General features: G+C 41.0%; 1 protein-coding gene across 1 annotated transcript in view; it reads left to right on the forward strand.

Moving 5' to 3' along the window:
- Positions 1–22,261, forward strand: part of LOC5568858 — a 63,955-nt gene that overhangs the window by 36,310 nt on the left and 5,384 nt on the right. Inside the window, exon 2 of the mRNA XM_021848515.1 lies at positions 7,042–7,507. Coding sequence (XP_021704207.1) covers positions 7,042–7,507 — 466 coding nt within the window. The remainder of the gene's footprint in view (positions 1–7,041; positions 7,508–22,261) is intronic.

Consider the following 22,261-nt stretch of genomic DNA (forward strand, 5'->3'; position numbering starts at 1 on the left):
ACACGCATGGTTACCAATGGCTTTTAGTGCGAGATCATAAGTTATGCGAGTGAACATTCATTTCTGATTTCTACACGCAAAAAAAAATTGTGCGATAAAAACTACCATTTCAGGGGTTAACTTAAGCGCTCGCACCGGCAATTTTTAGCAGACCAGAAATGCGCTTGATTTTACCATGTATGTAGTCGAAATCAGATTGTTGTAAATTATTTATTTAAACTAGTAGTCCCGGCAAACTTCGTCTTGCCATCAAGTAGGCTGTTGAAAACCGCTATGAATCGTCCCATACAAAATGACAGTTCCGTTCAGTCCCGTTTTCCCTACTTTCCCGGTGAACATCCTGGAACTTTTATACACACAAACACGTCGGAACCCTTGACGAACAAAATGGAAAAAGAATCATCCAAATCCGTTGCCCCGTTCGTGAGCCATTTCGTGACATACAAACACCATTCCATTTTTATTTATATAGATTGGTCTGAAATTGCATGGTAGATTCAAGAATGGACATAGTCAGCTAAAATAGTAATTTTTATTACAGAATTTTTTTCCGTGTGGGTGTTGGCGCGAAGGAAAAGCTAATTACCTTAGATGAGGGCATTCATTGTTTGGCTGGTAGAATGACGGAATGTAAAGTAGTTGTTGAATGAGATAGAGTGAATTTAGAAGCAGTTTAATTTAATAAACGTTTGAAACCAATTAAAGGGGCGTATAGAAGCACTGATAATTGTAAGTAAGAATACTGTTGAAATAGTGATAAATTAATGAATAAATATTTGCAGTTCAAGCTGATCATCAAAATTTAATGTGTTTTGATCTGCTCTGAAATACGGTGCACTGCTTGTGGTTGAACGGTTCAGCTTGAACCATCGCAACACTAGGGGGTCTGTGTTAGACAACACTATCATCCTAATTTGGTAAAACAAAACTAAGCTTTTATTAACATTTGGTTAACAACATATTCCATTTAATTTGCCGTTCAGAATTCAGCAGTTCAGAATTTTTGCAGATGAGTTGATTTCACCTGCATAAGAAAGAGAAAAAAAAGTTTTCAATTTACTTAACATAACTTAATTTTGGGCTGCAAAACGGCAAGTCAACAACTAGGAAGGAGCGTTTAACACAGCTCTGGTCCTCCTCATGCTTCCACGGGTCAAACGATGACAAAGACCGCCAGCTAAGGGTTGCGTACTTAGCTGGTAGTGCAGCCTGAGCACTGTTTTACTTCTGACATCAGCTAGATTGAGGAGGTACGTCACGAGCATCTGTTCACCAGGAGATGCGGCTCGAACAGCGTCTGTTCTGGTATACAGTGGTTGAGCAAGAAATGCTGAATCGCGCACTGCTAAATCCAAGGTGGTAGCCCCATCAGCGCGATCGTCCTAGTGTTAGTTGGGACGTTAAACAGAGCTGGCACGATGGCGCTCCGACGAGACAGAAGTGTTGGCGTAGGCCCAGTAAGCCACCCGTAAAAAAATATTACGAATAACATAGGAGATAATACGACCCGGAACAATCGGAAAAGACCCTCGCGACGAAATAAGGATTACGATTGGAAACTTGGAACATGGAACTGCAAGTCACTTGGTTTCGCAGGTTGCGACAGGATAATCTATGACGAACTACATCCCCGTAACTTCGATATCGTAGCGCTGCAGGAACTTTGTTGGACTGGACAGAAGGTGTGGAAAAGCGGGCATCGAGCGGCTACCTTCTACCAAAGCTGTGGCACCACACATGAGCTAGGCACTGGCTTTATACTGTTGGGCACGATGCGGCAACGCGTTATCGGATGGCAGCCGATCAACGCAAGGATGTGCAAGATGAGGATAAAAGGCCGTTTCTTCAACTACAGCATCATCAACGTACACTGTCCACACGAAGGGAGACCCGACGACGAGAAGAAGACGTTTTACGCGCAGCTAGAGCAGATATTTGACGGATGCTCGACGCGTGACGAAAAATCGTTGTTGGCGACATGTAGGACAAGAGGATGCGTACAGACCGGTGATCGGGCGGAACAGCCTGCACGCCGTATCTAACGACAACGGCCAACGATGCGTCAACTTTGCAGCCTTTCGTGGTATGGTAGTCTGAAGCACCTTCTTCCCCCGCAAAGATATCCATAAGGCCACTTGGAGATCACCCGATAATCTAACCGAGAACCAAATCGACCACGTTCTAATCGACGGTAAATTCTTCTCTAACATCACCAATGCTCGCACATACCGCAGTGCGAATATAGATTCGGATCACTACCTAGTTGCTGTATGTATGCGCTCAAAACATTCGACGGTGACCAACTCGTGTTGAAGCCGAACGCCGCGGCTTAACATCGAGTGGCTACGGGACTCAGAATTATCCCAAGAATACGCGCAGCAGTTGGAAGTGGCCCTACCAACGGAAGAGCACTTTGGCGCCGCCACTCTTGAAGATGGCTGGAGGCACATAAGATCTGCCGGGTCTACCCCGTTTGGCATAATGCCGTTTGGCATACAGTCGTTTGGCATAAAGTCGTTTTGGCATAAAGTCGTTTTGGCATAATAGTCGTTTGGCATAACAGTCGTTTGGCATAATGGTCGTTTGGCATAATTTGAAAAAGGAAGATACTGCAGTGGTACAGTAATATGCCGTACCATAAGATGCATAATAAAACTACATTGTGGAGAGCTGGTAAAGTCGTGAGTAGAAGAGAAGATTGGTGATCTTGAGGTCGGAAATTCAATTCTCGTTCATATTTATATTATCTAAACTATTGTTCATACGGAAGCCAAAAGAAAAATCACAAAAATTTTTATATCTAGCAAATTATTTATCTCGAATATATCTTAAATATTATCAAATTCCCGAAACAAAACGTATAATTTTAAATTTTTATAGAGCACAATGAACTTATGTTGGCATAGAATTCATTGAGTCACAGTTGTTAAAAGCAAGCAAAGTGAATTTTGGCATGTTAATTAGCTTTGAAATACATGTATAAATCAAAAAGCTTATACCTTGAAACTCCACATACATGTTCCTTTTTTTTTTCAAATGGCGTGGAATAATTTAGGCGTTGGATATATTTTTGATAAAAATGCACCATAATATCCCGGACTTAATGACCCCGGAAGTCAAGTATGATGCAATTCCAAAAGAGCTTTATTGGATATTGGTTTCCTTGAAAAATGATGATTAAGAAGTATGTCCTATCACTAACTGACAACGGAATGTACGATCGTGAGCAGTTTATACACACCCCCAAATTCAATGTTTTTCACAATTATGCCAAATGGCTATTATGACAAATGGCGATTATGCCAAACGACCGTATGCCAAACAGCTATTATGCCAAACGACTGTATGCCAAACGGCATTATGCCAAACGGGGTAGACCCGATCTGCCATAGGTAGCACCGCAACAGCAGCACTAGGTCCAGCGGCCCCGAATCAGAGACACGACTGGTACGACGGCGAATGCGAGCAGTTGAAGAATGAGAAGAACGCAGCATGGGCGAGAATTCTGCATCACCGCACGAGAGCGAACGAGGCACGGAACAGACAAAACTCGTTTTTCCGGAGAAAGAAGCGTCATCAAGTAGAACGACATCGCGAAGCGGTGAAAGAGCTATTCCGCGCTGAAGACACACGGCAGTTTTACGAGAAGCTGAACAGTTCGCGCAAAGGCTTTATGCTAAAAGTCGATATGTGCAGAGACTGTGACGGAAATCTTCTCAAAAACGAACGTGAGGCGATCGAAAGGTGGCGGCAGCACTACGACGAGCACCCTAGTGGTGATGTGACACGGAAATAACTTTGGGAGCACGCGCAAATGACGAAAGACTTTCGCCTCCAGATATCCAAGAGGTAGAAACAGAGATTAGACGGTTGGAAAACAACAAAGCCGCTGGAGTGGACCAACTACCGAGCGAGCTGCTAAAATACGGTGGTGATGCATTGGTAAGAGCGCTGCACTGGGTTATTTCCAAGATTTGGGAGGAGGAAGTATTGCCGGAGGAGTGGATGGAAGGTGTCGTGTGTCTCATCTACAAAAAGGACGACAAGTTGGATTGCGCCAGTTATCGTGCGATCATAATTTTGAGCCGCCGTCTATCACCAATTGCTAGAGAATTCGTTGGGCAATACCAGGCAGGATTTATGGGCGAACGAGCAACAACGGACCATCCGCCAGGTGTTGCAGAAATGCCGCATTTATTCATCGATTTTAAATCGGCCTATGATACAATCGACCGAGAACAGCTATGGCAGATTATGCACGAATACGGTTTCCCGGACAAACTGATAAAATTGATCAAGGCGACGATGGAGCGAGTGATGTGCGTAGTCCGAGTATCAGGGGCACTCTCGAGTCCCTTCGAATATCGCAGAGAGTTACGGCAAGGTGATGGCCTTTCGTGTTTACTGTTCAACATTGCGTTAGCGGTTGTGATAAGAAGAGCGGGTATTGACACGAGTGGCACTTTCAGAAAGTCCGTTCAGTTACTTGATTTCGCCGACGACATTTATATTGTTGCACGCAACTTTTAGACGATGGCGGATACGTACATCCGACTAAGGGCTGAAGCTAGGCGAATCGGACTGAACATCAATGTGTCGAAGACGAAGTACATGATAGCGAGGGGCTCAAGAGAAGACACGGCACGCCCCCACCTCGAGTTCATATTGACGGTGATGAAATCGAGGTTGTCAAAGAATTCGTGTACTTGGGCTCACTGGTGACCGCCGACAACGACACCAGCAGAGAAATCCAGAGACGCATCGTTGCTGGAAATCGTGCCTCCGCAGAACGCTCCGATCGAGCAAAGTTCGCCATCGCACGAAGTTAATCATCTACAAGACGCTGATTAGACCGGTACTCCACAAAACATGGACCCTACGTGCAGAGGATCAACGCGCCCTTGGTGTTTTCGAACGGGTAGCCATAGACCGAGTCGAATGGAGACGTCTCCTACGTACAGCAGAGGTCACCCAGGCCTTAGCCTGACTGGTAAGGTAAGGTAACTTAACCTGAATATATAACGCATTAATCGTGGCAATAGAAGATTGCAACGATTTTTGTTTAAAATTATTAATTATTTTATTTGACATTTGTTCCAACTTTGAAAATGATGTAATTATAATGTTGTCGATTGATTTGAACAAATATTACTGAACCGAAGAAAATTGAATTGACAAGAATAAAATTTTGATAAAATGTTCATTGTGTAATGTCACTTATGTTATTGTTCACTAGGAATCCTTAACGTTAGTAGAAGTCGCAAATATAACTGTTAGTTTTCCATTTATTGTTTAAAACGACAATGTTACGTTTTTCACAGAGGCGTCGCGTCCACATGTGCAACATGTGCACTGCACAGGCAGCAACTCGTTCATCCTAACCACCTACAATATGCACTTTTGAAGTACGATTCTATAATTCTCTCAATAAAATTAAGCCCATTTCAATTATATTTATTACTGACAGCTTGCAACTCAATTTTCACCTATCAAAATATTAGTTGTTAATTTTTGCTATGCAAATTAAATGAAAAACATGTTTGGTGCGGCGCGAGATCTGTGACCTAATTTTCTCCACGCGCTCAGCGCCATGCATGCTACGCAACACTTTGTTCCACGCTACACGTTGCTGCTGTGACGATGGAACCCAACGTGTGCACTCTCATCGGGAAACACGCAATTCTGAATATGTGGTAGAATGCTTTTTGAACTACAGATGCCAGTGTGTAAGTAGCCAAAGCGTCAACTCTGGCCGGTGCACAGTCTTGATACACCATCCATCAGTGCGAGCGTGCGGATGGGGAGACAAAAGAGAAATCAATCCTCGTGAGAGATCCATTTTGTTTGCTGCCTTCTCGCTTTCAGCATCACCACGCTTGTGGTGTGAAGCACTGGCGCGATTTTTCAGACGAATGACGGTAAGAAACTTCTGGAAGTTTGGAACTCAGTACTCGCGCTGTTTTTGTACAATACTGGTTAAAAACCTCGCTTTTAACATACAGTACTAGCGCGGTGGTACATGCGATTGTCAATCAGAAAACAACCAAAAAAAAAATATTCAAAAGCGGTGCGTCCTGTCATCGCCAGCATTGTGGTGTGGTTTAAGAGGAAAATAACCATCATCGTTTTACAAATTTTCAAAACCAGTTTTTTTGTTCAAAATTGAAGCAATGCTGAAGAAAATCTATCATTGCATTGCACTTGCTATCTGAAATACGATGATAGAATTTCATAAGGATTAATTAAAATTTGAACGTAAAAACTGGTTTTCAATTTTTGATGATTGCTAATGATTGAATGATGGATTCTTGAGCCTTGATACGTGCACTAAGTACCTACACGATGCGACCGATCTTGTATTAATTCTATGAAAGGATATGTGGGCTATGATCCCAACCCTGTATTGCAATATTAGCTAGAATCCGGTGATTCATAAATCGAAACTGATTACTCGCAAAATTCGAATTATTTTCCTATTTCAATTTGCTAATAATAATGACTAATCGTTAAAATTGAAAAAGTGTTGGTTTAATTGATAAATCAAGCCGATAAACAACCCGATTAGCATCTTTAATTTTTCGACTCAACTAATGGGCTAAATAAAAATTCTATTTTAAAACGAAGGTTAGTTAAGACCGATTATTACCTTACAAACAATGGTTTGAATCCAACGTATACTTTATGATGAAAAAAAAAACAACACTAAACTAGAAGTGCACAGGTTGATAATTAGGCCACGCGACGCCTCTGGTTTTTCAAAAACTTTTTCTGTATTTTTCCCTTTAGTTTCGCAATGAAATCAATTTCAGCATTCCGTTTATTTTGGTGAGAGTCAAGATACACTAAAATCCCCTATACCCTAATCCAAACCCTTCCTATCCTTCCCGATGGTGTTTATGTGGTTCGCATAGACTATTGCGGCCATTATCCTGACCCAGATTTGGAGTGACTTGCGCTCTTATTGCCCCATCAAACGCTGCAAAATGATGATCTAACACCTACCTGCTAACGGTCATGTTTTTTTTTGTTTTGTTTGTACAGATAAATGGCCAAAAACTTCGTCCGGATTGCCTAGCACCGCTGGAACCACCGCTAGTATAGCGTTCATCCGAAGGGGAAAGATCTACATCGGTCATGTTGGTGATTCCGGAATCGTACTTGGATACCAAAAGGATAAAGAATCCCACTCAGGGAATGAAGCCTGCACGTGGAACTCAATGCCCCTGACGGAGGACCACAAACCGGAAGCGTATGCCGAAAAGATGCGTATAATGAGCTGCGGAGGAAAGGTGGTCACCAAATCCGGCGTACCGCGAGTGGTTTGGAATCGACCGCGTATTGGTCATAAGGGTCCAGTACGCAGAAGTACTCCCATAGATGAGATACCGTTTCTGGCGGTGGCTCGCAGTTTAGGTGACTTGTGGAGTTATAATTCTGCGGTGGACGAGTTCATTGTTAGTCCCAATCCGGACGTATCCGTAATAGAAATAGATCCCAAGAGATACCGGTAAGTATCGGAAGTGTTCTACCCAGGGTGACCAGTGAATCGGGAAATCGGGAAGCATCCGTTCTAAATGGATCAATTAATAAAACCTGAAGGCGCTTTTCAAATAGTTTACACTTTTGAGAAACACTGCTATGACCATTCAATCATAATAGTTGTCCTAGTTTGGAAGCATATTTGATCTGTAAATAAGTTGTTGCTCAAGTTTCATATATTTTGAAGATTTTTTGTGATACTGCATTATTGTAATTGAGATATGAACAGCTTTCGCTCCACACCAAGTTTTTCACCCATTTGTGTTTGTTTAAAAATTAAATTTACTAACATTGATGTTTTAAGAGTTTTATTCTTAGTGCTATTGGCTGAAAAAATCGAATCCAATGCGTAAAGTGGCGGAAATCTACATTTTTTGGAAGTGATCCATAACCGTGGTAAACAACCATTTCCAGACTGTTTTCCAAACATGAGTTCATACTAAATCTAAGCGAACGAGCAATTTTTATGCTATAACTTTTGAACTTTACCACCTGTGGGAGCTTATGAATGCTGACGGCACTTCTTACAGAAAACGACCATATAATGATATCTTTTTGGTACCAACTCAACATTTGTTTAGCGGTTGGAGTGCTTCGTGAAGCCCAAGCAGGACAGTTCGGTTTTGCGTCGTCCGATAGATTTTGCTCACGATTTCGCGCGTGTTTGCGTCGCTGGAGTTTTTTTTTCCTGTTTGGAGCGTCTTGCTGGGTAGTGCTTCGTGAAGCCCAAGCAGAACAGTTCGGTTTTGCGTCGTCCGATAGATTTTGCTCACGGTTTCGCGTGTGTTTTCGTCGCCGGATTTTTTTTTCTCCACTTCTTTTATAAAGTCGCCTTCCCTCCGATGATTGGCACTGAAGTAGTCGCATTACAAGCAGGCTTACCAAATGTACCGCCTCATGACAGACATACTGACCCTTTTTGTAGGCTGTTACCTCACACGACACATAAACACGGCAAAATGAACCACCGCACACCAATGAACTTCGATATGGATATGGATTGAACCGACGACAGCACTCTCCTCTCCTCTGCTCGGTATGAGAGAAACAGCAATAAGAACTATAAATAGATTCTGTATATGATACTCGGCATAGTAGTGGCCAAGTGCACGGAGTGCCTAACAAATAAAAGTAAGAAAAAAAATGGGTGGCTGTAAGGGATCGTTCAAATATTACGTAACGCAACAGGGGGAGGGAGGGGGTCTAGCATAGTGTTACGGTCCATACAAAAATTTAAAATTTTCCATGCAAAAGCTGTTACGTGGGGGAGGGAGGGTGTCTAAAATTGGCAAATTTTGCGTTACGTAATATTTGAATGAACCCTAATGTGGAACAGCCCGTTCGGCTCGCTACGGCATGATCACGAATGCTGTCAGCTGAGTTCGTTAGCCAGTGACTGTTCCTATACAGCCAACATTCATGCGTGTGTGTCTGGTTGCCATTACTTTCCATGTATGATGCGAAACGTACAGCAGCAAGAGGCAGTGAAAACACACAGGGACTGTCGGTTCGGTGTTTTCGGCTGCTGTCGTGTCGAGGCTGTACATTTGGAAAGCCTAATTACAAGTCATGACATGAGGTAGATTTAGTATAGCAAGTGTGTACCTACACCCGAGCACCACGGTATCTCGCAGGGACTTTGTCTCCATCTGCCAGCTCCATGGTTAGTCGTTGGCGATTGTAATTCGCACGGTACAGTCTGGGGGTCAATGCACGACGATAACCGTTCGTCCTTGATATACGACTTGTGCAATCTCCACCAAGCATGTTAGACCTCTCAATCTTCAAATTTTCTATCATTGGATTGCATGTGGAAAGTGATTCAGGATCCCCAAGCATGGTAATGTTCAAAATTTCAATCACCAATGATTCGTGTCAGTCCCGCCAAATCATCGTCGCGAAATACATTGACTGGGGGAAATATGCGGGGGCGATTTCCGATGGCGAGCAGTCGGTCGATGCTCTTCCTCCGTTAGAAGAATATCAGTTTCTTTCTGAGTTAATCATTAACAGTGCTCTTCAAGCACAGCGTCGACAAATACCGGGATCGAAAGTTCGACGTGGGCCACCCACCCTTTGCTGGGATGAGGAGTGTATCGGGAAAAAACCGCCGCGTTTAAAGAATACCGGAAACGTGGTTTTCGGGAAAACTACGAACTCCATACCTCTCTTTAACGCAAGTTTGGTAGCCTCGTCAAGGCAAAGAAACGAGGATATTGACGAAATTTCGTGAATCCCGTTCGAGAGAAACTTCGATGACAGCATTATGGACCGCCGGGAGAAAAATGCGCAACGCATCATCGGTAAATGAAGACACCGAACACATTTCTCGGTGGATCTTCCAATTCGCCAAGAAAGCGTGTCCTGTCCTGACTTCTTCCAGACGTCGCGAAGAGGCGCTTGTTGAACTTATACAATCAGTTTCTGAAACGCAATATTGTTCCGGATGATTGGAGACAAGTGAGAGTGATTGCCGTCTAAAAGCCCGGAAAACCCGCGTCGGATTACAACTCTTACCGCCCTGCTGCGATGTTGTTGTGCTTACGCAAGCTGTTAGAGAAGATGATTCTTCACCGGATTGACAAATGGGTTGAATCGAACGGCATTCTCTCAGATACGCAATTTGATTTCCGCAGAGGCAAAGGAACGAACGACTGTCTTATGCTACTTTCAACAGAAATCCAACTAGCTTATGCTCAAAAGGAGCAAATGAGCTCAGTATTTTTGGACATTAAGGAGGTTTTTGATTTAGTATGCATAGGTGTCCTTTCAGACAAACTCCACGATTGTCGGCTTTCAACATTATTTGTTGTCTGAGAAATGTATGAGCTTTTCTCATGGTACCTTAACAACTTCACGAATTAGTTACATGGGTCTCCCCCAGGGCTCATGCTTAAGTCCCCTGCTTTACAACGTCTATATCAGAGACATTGATGATTGTCTCGTGGAAAATTGCTCGCTAAGACAGCTTGCGGATGATGCCGTTGCTTCTGTCACAAGATCAGGAGAGAATGATTTGCAAATACCACTGCAAGGTGCTCTAGACAATTTGTCTACTTGGGCCCTAAAGCCAGTGGCGTAGCTAGGGTTTCCGGGGCCCGGTGCGGAGTTAAATTTAGGGGCCCCTCTAAACAGGGGTAGGGAAAGTTTATTAGTTATGCCTACAGTGGTTCCCTATTTGGCCATATGTATGTGAATTTTCGAATACTTTCACATTTTGAATACATTTGAATGTTTTAACATCAAGGTGGTGGTTGGTCCCTAGTGATAAATCCTACCTCCGTTCTGGTCACGATCTTCAGATTATCGTGATTCGTCAACATTCTTATTGATAAAGTGGGGGGACAGGCTTGAAATGGGGTTTGAAAGAAAAGAATGTCAGAACAGGTATCCACCGGCGACGCCAAACGGACCAACGTAATGTGGTGTAATCTGGGATTTGTGGATTGAATACTGATATTTTTTGCCAAGCATCAATATGGGTGACTTCCGAGGATAGCGAAACGTAAGAGGGGTTATGACAAGGTTGTGGGTAAATCCATCACATTGGGGTTGTGACTCTGTGTCTTGTCAGGAATAGGGTCTGATTGGTATTGTAGTATGCAATAGAGTTCGGAATTGATAGACAGACTTTGAGGAAAAAAGTTTTGAACGTAAGGCAGCAGCACCTTGGATCTTGGAGGGCGTTGGTCTGGAGAGTTGGGCAGCTGTTTATGCTGGGTTACATTACGTAGAAAGTGGAATCTGTTTTGCTTCGCATAAATTATGGGAAGTATTTGAAAATGGTTTCTTGTTCAGATTGTGTAACGCAAGAAAGAATCTTTAGCTCGGCGTTATATAAGAAGGTTATTATAGTGCAGGGTCGAAGAGAGGATGAATATTTGATCACTTAAACTTTACGCTGCAAGATATTCGTAGTCGTTTTTCGTTTTTTTTTTTTTTTTTTTTCTGATGTACAGGTATAAACAGGTATATTTAGCCTAAATAATGAACAATCATACGCGTAGAGCCTACGGGTCATGAAGTTAGGATTGAAATCAAAATAATATTGCGCATTTCTTTCACACCACAGGATTATCGCAGAAGTTTTTACATGTGCGGAGGTGCCGGTAGAGGTGCGCGATTGCGTCGAGTCGGGTCGGTGTTTTCAGCGGACTCATATTTCGCAAATCGAAGAATGAGTGCTCTGAGGGCATCAACATGATTCGATGCGGTCTCACACTTTTATTTGTGCTTTTGCACTTGTCTTATTAAATAGGAATACTTTGTGTTAGGGAAAGTGGAGGAGAATAAATTATGATTTATTAGAATTTTCTAATAGAGGCAGAGTTCACATGTTACTTAGGTATTTGAAAGCAAATGAGAACCACATTAAATAATAGATAAACACTAATGCTCATATTTTTATATTTTTATATTTTTCATTTCATCACGGTCCTCATTGCCCGAGCGGAGTCGACAAAACTCGAGGTGGATAGAATCGACGGAACTACGATACGGAAAAGAAACAGATGAGAAACTATCGATACATTTATTCAACTATAAAAATCACGTTTTAACGTAATAACTTTATTTCTTTCTTCTCGTTCCAGCAATCCAACAGCCAAACCATTTCTACTATCTTTTCATTTCCTCTTCGTTACATTTATAGTCCTTCTGGTACTGAATCGAATGGCGCATTCCGCTTTTATTAGCGCTGTCTTTGCTGTACGTTGAGCATAGTGTCGGAGGTGGTGTGCTCTGTAGAACATCTGATGTGCTACACGGCACGCCACTTCCGACATTTTGTTTGGTGTGCGGGATGGGCAGTGCTGGTGATGAGGTGGAGGGCGCTATTCGGTTTAGTGGCAGAGGGACTATGGGGTCTATTTTGTAATTCGAGCGGATTCTCGTGACTCGTCTGAAGTCATTGTCGATCAAAGCAAGCATGCATATTTCAGATGTCACCCGTCGACTCCCATACTAATCCAGTCACATAGAGAGACAACAGTCGATAAACTCGAGTGACAGAGTCAAGTCGAGCGAAATTTTTGGTCGACAGTGACTCCAGTCGAGTCGTTTTTGATCGACTCGACTTATAAAATAGGGCCCTATATCTATTTAATGTATCTGAAACTTGTGGGACCGCTTTAATTCCGGCGCCTGCTTGTAGAAGAACCCGGTGTGCTAAACGGTATAGGACATGTTAACGGGGGAGGCTTGGTAGGTCCTCACCCAGCCCGTGTCTAGATTGGCGGATAATTGTCTGCCAGGGTGTGGATTGAGCAATTACAATTACAATTACAATTTGAATGTTTTAACATCAAGAGATATATGATGTCTGAAAATTTAAACACACAAAATGATCAAAAATTTAAAAACAATTAAATTATTTATCACGTATGGCGAAATAGAAAACCATTATGTCCATAACTGGTACACCTACCTTATGTGCCAATTGACTGTTCAATTAATCGAAATAATAATATACTTTTAATCAACATTAATATTTGGGATTGAAAATAAGGGATTTCGTGTTCATCTATTGTTGAAATCGTTTTTGATTTTTATTTAGTAGTCAAAATGTCAATTAATGGAGAGTTATACAACCACTTCATGGCTGATAGCAGATAAGTGTTTAAAAGAGGAACTTTAGAGACCTCATGCCAGAAAAATAAAACCAAGATGAGACTGAACAGGAACCACATTTTGATTGAGATTCCTCAATCAATCCGACCAGTCAACTCTCAAAGCGTCTTTCTGAAAGGTTGTGTGAGGTTTATTGATTTTCTTTAGAAATTTCATCAGAATTTAATTAAGATGTTTGAAAAAAGTTTGCTTCAACTATTGATTCGAAGATTACAGACTTTCCAAGGAATTCCTCCAGAATTTTCGTTCAACTACTTAGAACTTTTTCCAATTATACACACTGATTTTTTTTCCATAGATTCCTTTAAAAAATTTCCCAAATGAGTCCTCAATGTTTTACAAGATTTCCTTAGGCATTTGCCCAAGGAAATTTCTCAGATTTTTATTGGAGGGGATCTCTAAACAAAATCGTAAAGATATCACTGATGATGTATATAATATGATAAATTCTTACAAGAGGGAAGTCTTTCAAAGATCTCTGGATCTCTTCTGGACTTTGGAGAAAGTCTTGGTTTCATTCTTCAGAGTGGATTAGTCTTCAGAGAGACTAATAATGAAATAATTGGAAAATTACCCAACCAAAATATGCTAGACGAAAATCGCGAGTGGAACTGTGAGGAGCTACAGGAATAAATTCTGTAGAATTTTGTAGTTTTAAACACTACACAAATTTTCAAATTTAAGAATCCAAATAGAATTTACTTCAAAAATAAGATAAGATAGAAATCTTTTAACGCTTCAGTCGTCGCGCTGTTGTATTTTGTACAACACTACTGAAAAAGGTCGCTTTTCGTTCACAACAGCAGCGTGGTGGTTTTGACGGTGACAATCCGCGCGACGACTGAAGGGTTAAAGTAATCATTTTCCATGAAGAAGAGCAATCCTTAGTGGAAATTTATGAGAATCCTTGGAAGAATAGGGTAACGACTGATTATTTCGTTCTTAATCGCTAACAGTTGGCGCCAGCGGCAAAAAGTACAGGCAACAACCTTCCGAACATTCAGTTTCTTCCACCGGCCGCCGAACGACGACACTGTTGTTTGTATTCCTCCCACTGATCACGCTACGCTGGATTCTCAAATTTCTCAAACTTTCAACACAAGCGCATGGAAGAATGGTAGTCGGAGAACTGTCAAAACGTATGGAAAATAATGAAAAACGTAAATTACTTGCAATTTGGAAACTGGATCAAAAAAGTAATGATTAGAAATCAAGTGTGATTTGAATACAGAACTTTTTGTGTTTAGTTCATCTTCCGTGGTGCTTTCTTTGCTTCAGGATCTCGTTTTTACTACCACTGAAAAAGAGCCATCTATTGCCTTTTCAGTTTTAAATATCGCCCTATTGATGAAGCAATTCCTGAGATAATCAGTGTGTTAATTATTGAAAAATAATAATCGTACATTAAACCTTTGTTATTTTCGTGGTAAAAAATCTGTAGGAATAAGGTATCAGTTTAATATCTGGAGAAATAATTACAAGTATTTCTAAAAGAATTTTCGTTGGAATTCAGTTTTTGGACTACTAATGGAATTTCTGAAGCAAATTTTGAAGGAATTCCTCTTAGCATATCCTAAGAAATCATTTAAGATATTTCAAGACAAATTCCTGGGAGAATTGCTAGAGGAATCTTCAGCCAAATTCTTGGGGGGATCCATGGAGAAATATTTTATGTATACCTGAATACAGCTCCAAATGATTCTCTAGAAGAATTCCTGAAGATAAAAATCAACTGGGGTGACCCATTTCGCATAAAGATGTTTCGCATAAGGACGTTACGCATACGGACGTTTGGAATAATGGACGCTTCGCATAAAGCAGTTTCATACAAGAACAGGTAGAATTTTTAAGAAGGCATATAATTCTGGTTATGTGAAATGTCCATTATGCCAAACGCCTGTATGCGAAACGTCATTATGCGAAATATCCCACCCCCAAAATTAACGAACCTAAGAAATAGGTAATATCTGGATCCTGTTACATTACGAATATGGAACTATAAACTTCAGTTAGATAAGATGGTTTGCGTAGAAAAGAGACTTTAGACACCTTTCTTCACCTTTGTTCGCGTTATCGAAACATGCTTTGGTACTTTTCAAGAATATATAAAATATTTTGTACAAATATTAATTTCGATTTGGTTCAGGATATGGCTCATAATAAAATGTTTCCAAACCAGTTCATGACTTCCTCAGGCACAAGTTATAGAGGGCCCTCTGATATTCGATGATTAACAGAACAATGTATATTTGAATCCAAAACTACCATGTTCTGTTTAAAAGTGCTGTTCTATAGTGTTGAAATAAACGCTGCCTTTATCACTATACTAGATTATTTAAGGGCCCCTACATATTACCAACTCAGGGCCCCTCCAAACCTGATTTTCCTTAACCCGCTTAATTTTAATTTGTAAAATCTTCAATTTCTAATGCTATGAAAAATTTTCACCATGATCTCGGGGCCCCTAAGAATCCGAGGCCCGGTGCGGACCGCACCCACCGCACCCCCCTAGCTACGCTACTGCCTAAAGCTGGGTATCGAATTCTCTCCGGAGAAAACTGAGTTGGTTGTCTTTTCTAAGAAGCGTAGCCCTGCAAAGGTGGAGCTTTAATTCATGGGTAAGGAATTTACTCAGGGTCTTTCACATATGCATCTAGGGGTCTGGTTCGACGCTAAATTCACCTGGGAAAAGCTCATCAAGTATTTATATCAGAAATGCCAGCAACGAATCAATTTCATGCGTACACTCACCGGAATATGGTGAGGAGCCCACCCGTAAAGCCCTCAGTACACTCTTTGCCAAGTGTGCAAATTTTTCCACACGCATAAACTAACACTTCAATATCCACTTGACACTTCAGATGTTTTGTCATTGTTGAGACCGATGTTTGCATGTTGGTTTATGCGTGCGGAAAAATTTGCACACTTGACAAACAGTGTACTGAGGGCTTAAGATCTGATAAAGCTAAATCGAACAACGATTCTGTCGGTCCTCGAATACGGTAGCTTTTGCTTTCAATCCGCCGTGAAGCAGGAGCGTAGATCGCGCTAGGATGCATGTCCTCAACTCATACCATGAGTTTAGAGGTTTTAGCAGGAGTACTACCGTTATCAGATCGTTTCGCGGAATTGTCGCTACGCTTCCTCATCCGTAGTGATGTGTTAAATCCATTGGTGACAATGAGATTATATACCGAGGTGTGGAAAAGACATCCGTGTGCGGTGCAAAATGTTTCACCTTTACAAGCGAGTGAGTTCCCATAAAAAGCCGTGTAAATTAGTGACGTAGTTATTTGTGTTTACGTTTTTTCTCCTTACTGATCCATAGCCATTGCTTCTTCTTCCACACCTTGGTATATATTCTCATTGCACTGGTGATTGAACATTTTGAAAAGCTAATCGAACGAAATCCTCACACAAAGATTATGACACTGTACTACTGGTACATCAGCCTGGAGGTTAATCCTTCAATTAATGCTCCCAGTCGTAGTTGCTTCCAAGGCTTCTCCAGTTCCACGGTAGGTTTTGATCAGGCCATGGAGCAAGAAACACATGGAATTCCAGATCCGAACGGAGTATAAACCGTAAAATGGGGCGAATAGAAACAATGGGGCAAATAGAAACAAAACTTCTTGTTCATAAAAATACTTCTGTTATACTAGAAGTGTTTCAAATAAGCATACGGAAATATTTTTCCTTACTACCTCGATACTGATCAAGCTCTTTCGTACGTTTGTTAAGCTGGCAACACAGCTGTCATTTTTCTGAAAATTCCTGTAAGTGAACATTACAAACACGCGGTTTTTGTGGCCATCCAAAACTTTGTCAGTAAAGATACATTAGTTTTGATTTTCATCTTATCTACTTAGTGTATTCGTTAGTTCATTAAGTTTCCCTAATTTGCACAGTGAAATTTTGGATCATTCCGAGGTACTTATGATGTAACACTTATCTTTGAGTTTATAAGTTAACTATATGAAAACCTCAAATTTGAGTTACTAATCGCTTGCTTAATTAATTAAAATTAACTATGTTATTTACAGGGAGAAAATGGTGAGGAATTACAAGCCAAAAGGATCCAAATCGTATAAAAAAGCAGATCCGCAAAATTTAAAAAAAGCTTTCGAGGATTTTTCCGCTAAAAAATAAACACTGCGCCAAGCGGCTGAGTAATATGGCATCAGCTGTTCCGTGATTTATTGACATGCCAAAAAAGGCAACCTGATCAGATCCCAAGGTGGACAAACATGTTTATCCGAATATGACGAAAACTTGTTGGTGCAAAGGCTCAAAGTTTGCTCTGAGTGGGGATATCCTGTCGACACTTGGATGTTACGCCGCATCGTCAAAGAGTTTTTATGTAGAACAGGAAAGAAAATGTTAACATTTAAGGACAACCTACCGGGACCGGATTTCGTGTATTCATTCCTGAAGAGACACAAGCAAGATTTGTCGTACAGGATGTGCCAGAACATTCAAAGAAATCGCTCGGCAGTGACACCCAATATTATTAACGACTACTTTAATAGGTTGTACGAAGAGCTTCAAGATGTTCCTGTTTCCAATATTAAAAAAAACTACGATGAAACCAACTTGTGCGACAATCCGGGGAAAAAGAAAGTTATTACTCGACGTGGTTGCAAATACCCGGAACGGGTGATGAATAGCGCAAAGGCATCTGTATCGGTAATGTTTAGCGCTGCCGGAGATGGAACCATACTACCACCTTACGTCGTATACAAAGCTCTTCATTTGTATGGCTCTTGGACTGAAGGTGGACCGCAACATGCTAGATACAATCGATCGAAATCGGGATGGTTTGAAAGTTCCTCTTACAAAGACTGGTTGTGTACGATTGCGACTCCTTATCTAAAAAAGCAAACAGGGAAAAGGGTTTTGATTGGCGATAATCTTGCTTCCCATTTAACGCTGAAGGTTATCGAGTTGTGCTCTGACAACGATGTCAGTTTGATCTTTCTTCCGGCCGATTCAACTCACCTGACACAACCACTGGATGTGGCGTTTTTCCGCCCCCTCAAGACAGCTTGGCGTAGTATACTTGAAAAATCAAGGTAAATACGAGCCATCCCTGCCGAAGGATAGATTTCCCAAACTGTTGAAACAACTGATGGATGACATTAAAGTTCAAGGACCGAAAAATGTTCGAACAGGATTCAAGAAATGTTGAATTATCCCTGTAAACAGAGTACCCGTGCTACGTATGTTACCTGCAGTGCCAAGTCCGGGAGACGCTGAGAAATTAGATGGAAGTTTGATTTCTCTGCTACTTGATGCTCATATGGCATCACAAAAATGTCTGCCACCAGAGAAAAATGTTCAAAAATCCAAGTTCTGCCTGGACAAAGCGTTTCCGGGGTTTCGAATATTGTTTCGGAGGATTTTGAACCCTCAGAAACCATCGACGTTACATTGATGCAATCAAATCATGAGAAGGATGAAAGGACATACCCGTTTTTGAAGTTTTCCTATGACAAAAATGGACCCAATGGGACATTTGTACGTTTTCAAATCTTCGTTATCTTTGCGATAAATAAAGTTGATTGAAGTGTTTTGTTTTGCTTATAAATATTGGTATATTTTTTATCAAAATTTTAAAAATAATTAATTAAAATGATCCATGTTTCTATTCGCCCCATTGTGGGGCGAATAGAAACATTGATATTTTAACTAAAAAAATGGAGGATTTAGCCAAAGTTTTTAAACCACTTTTATAACAATGTTGCAGGATCCCTCCCCTTGGTTATGCGACCTTGCCGCGATGGGAAAGCATAATCCATTAGCCCACATTATGGAAACCAAAGGCGTAACCTGTAGTGGTGGTATCACATTTTGGCATTTTTGCCCATTTCAAATAATTAATCTATTCGAAGTGGACATTAATACTTTTGGTGACGATCAGTTTGCCTTTTGCTAACCTGAATGATCCGTAGCCACTCTTACAATTAGCTAGCTAGACACATCGTTATCATATTCGACGTAGGGAATATTACTCTTAGGAAAATGACTAGTAAATTCACTGAGTAGAAGTAAGTGGCGACAATCTTATTTTAATATGGTTTTTACATTGCCATGATAAGAAATACCTCTTTTGTAACATTGGTATAAATAATCTGATTCCAGCTTCATTTTCGCAAAATTTACAAGTAGAAAGTAGACGTTGTGAAGCATTGAATTTGCCACCGAAAAGTGAATCTTGTAGGAGACTGTAATAGAAGCTTAAGGTAACTTTACTCTTAAATATTCTCTATAAAATGACTATGGAAAGTAAGACGCTGAGATCGATCATTAGGGTACACTTGCTAGTTTCGAGAAATTGTTGAACAGACAAGGAAAGTAACTTTTTTCTTTAAGGATATATGAACGTAAAGACCTGAAATTAACTAGAACTACTACTAAACAGCCTCATTTTGTTAAGACTTGGCGACAATTGACATTTAAGACTCTAATCTTACGTAAAAGACAGGAGTAATCAGAATAGCATTTAAATAAAATTATTCAAAACCATTTCGAATACACGGAGACGGAATTCAACTCAATTTTGGCTAAATTTCCAAGGTCCCCACTAGGTAGTTTGGCTTTAATTCCATTAGAAAAATATATTGCTGTTTGCATTTGAGTTGCAAATCTTGACCAATGTTCCTCCAAATGCGGTAACACAAAACAATCAAAGGACACCTAGCAACGATTATATAAATCACCGCCGCCCCAGCAAGAAAAATTTATCTTTGACATCGCATTTCTTGTGAAAAATCTTACCGCGTTTGGTGTTCCCGCATTTGATATTTGCATATCAAACGCACACAGCATTACTCAATTTTGGGTTGATTTAACGCAAAATTGAGTTCTTTCCACCCAAACATAAGAAAAGTTGCATTTACCCAAATTTGGCTTATTGGGCCAAAGTACCCCCATTGGGTAGATGCAGCTCTCTCTATTTTTGACAACATTCGTGTGGGAGAAAGAGAAAACCGAGGGATTTTGGGTTGAAACTATAATCGATATACTTAATTTTGGGTAAAGTAAACTCAAAAATTAGGTAAAAATATTTCTCCGTGTGGACAGTATTAGGAATGACACTACTACACTACTATTTCAAACAAATTCTGATGGAGCTGCTGATTTTCACAAGGCTTCCTTTTCTCGAAAGCAAGGGAATATAGGTATTTAAAAAAAAAACTATCACGTCACAATACTAATAAAAAAACAGTGTTCATGTGGGCATCATAGCCTAGTCTGTCTGAGTATTGGTCCTGGTAGAGGGGAAACTTGGCAAAAGCCAGACCGAGGGTTCAGTCCTGACAAGTTAAGCTGTCAGGCAGCTCCAACTGAAAACTATACAACAATGTTGCAGGACGTTGCCACCCATACTTGTGACTAATAACATTATTTTTCGATTCAATAATACTCTTGGTATTTTCACATATATGTCAAAACTTGTTTCTATTCGCCCCATTTTACGGTACCATTAATTTTTGCAAACAAGTACGGTCATATCAGCAGCGACAGAATGTTTTATACTGACGGGTCAAAAACAAATGATTCCACTTGTTTTGGTGTTTATAACGAATTTCATAGTGCCGCCCATACACTCCAAAACCCTTGTTCAGTATACGTCGCAGTATTTGCGGCTATAAACTCTGCATTAGAGCGAATTGCCTCTCTTTCCTCTGATCAATATTTCATTTTTACGGAGAGCCTCAGTTTTATTGAGGCTATACATTCAATGAGGCCGGTAGAGCACTCTTCGTATTTCCTTTGGGGTCATGCACAAATTACGTCACGCTCCGAAGGGGGGGGGGGGTGGGTCAAGCCAAGCGTGACAAGCCATACAAAAATTTCGGCGGACTCATACAAACGTGACAAAGGGGGGGGGGAGGTGGTCAAAAAAGTTGAAATTCAGCGTGACATAATTTGTGTACCATCCCTTTGCGAAATACGATCTTCATTGAGTGCTCTATCGAATCACACCATCACCTTGGTATGGGTCCCTTCACATTGCTCGATACTGGGCTATGAAAAGGCTGACTCCTCGCCAAGGCGACATTTATGACCGTTAAATCGCCTTCAATGAATTTTCCGCAATTGCTTGTCAGCAAACCCTGCTCAGTTGTCAACAAAAATGCGACAATGGTGACTTGAGTTGCATTCCATTCTCCCTCAGGTTTTTTTTTATCTTTATTAACGAGATTTTTAGCCCTGGGCTAGTTCATCTCGGGACCAACACCTTTACTTCCCTTCCGAAGGAAGTCGTCACTGAAATTTTTGGTGACTATCTCGGGGATGGGATTCGATCCCAGGTCCTCGGCGTGAGAGGCGTGTGTTCTAACCACTACACCAGGTCCGTCCCCAGGACCTCCCTCAGGTGTCCAAGAAGCCGTGGTATGAAGGTTTAAACATGAGCCGGGATTTTATCAAGGTATCGAGGCTGATGGTCAACCGCTACTCTTTGGGATCGCACCTCTATCGAATAGGGCTCTCAGACAGTAACCGTTTCGGTTGTGGTGCAAGATACAGAGACATCAATCGTGTAGTGTGGTACTGTTTCGAATACGGCATTGCCAGATCCAATTTATGCGAATCTCTCCGGGCCCGAGGGAAACCAGCTAAGGAAGACATTAGAGTTGTTCTGCGTAGGCTGGATTTTGAATATATGATGCTTATTCATAAATTTTTGAAGCAAATTGATGTCATTGTTTGATTTCCCATTCTCACTGTTTTGATTGTCCACGTAGTTTCGTTTGTCCAACTTGTCCCCGCGGAATACGTTTGTATGTACCGTTACAGCTTGTCGTCATGTCCAATATAAGGTTGACTTGCAGCAACAACGATACTCACTACTACACTGAACGTCAACGTGTATACCTTAACCTTATCCACTCCGTATTTTTTTTGTTATTCTTAACCTCGGCCAAACCACGAGTTATACGGTTTCTCAAAACTAACATAGATTGCAAAGAAGCAATTATGGATTTGTAAAAAATCAATTAAATTCGGCTCCGTTAGGCCTAGTGGCGCTTGAGCCTGTTAAATGAACGATTAAGTGAAAAAAAGACTTCGACCTTTATCTTACACT

Source organism: Aedes aegypti, chromosome 3 (assembly GCF_002204515.2).
Source record: "Aedes aegypti strain LVP_AGWG chromosome 3, AaegL5.0 Primary Assembly, whole genome shotgun sequence".
In the NCBI taxonomy this organism is placed as follows: domain Eukaryota; kingdom Metazoa; phylum Arthropoda; class Insecta; order Diptera; family Culicidae; genus Aedes; species Aedes aegypti.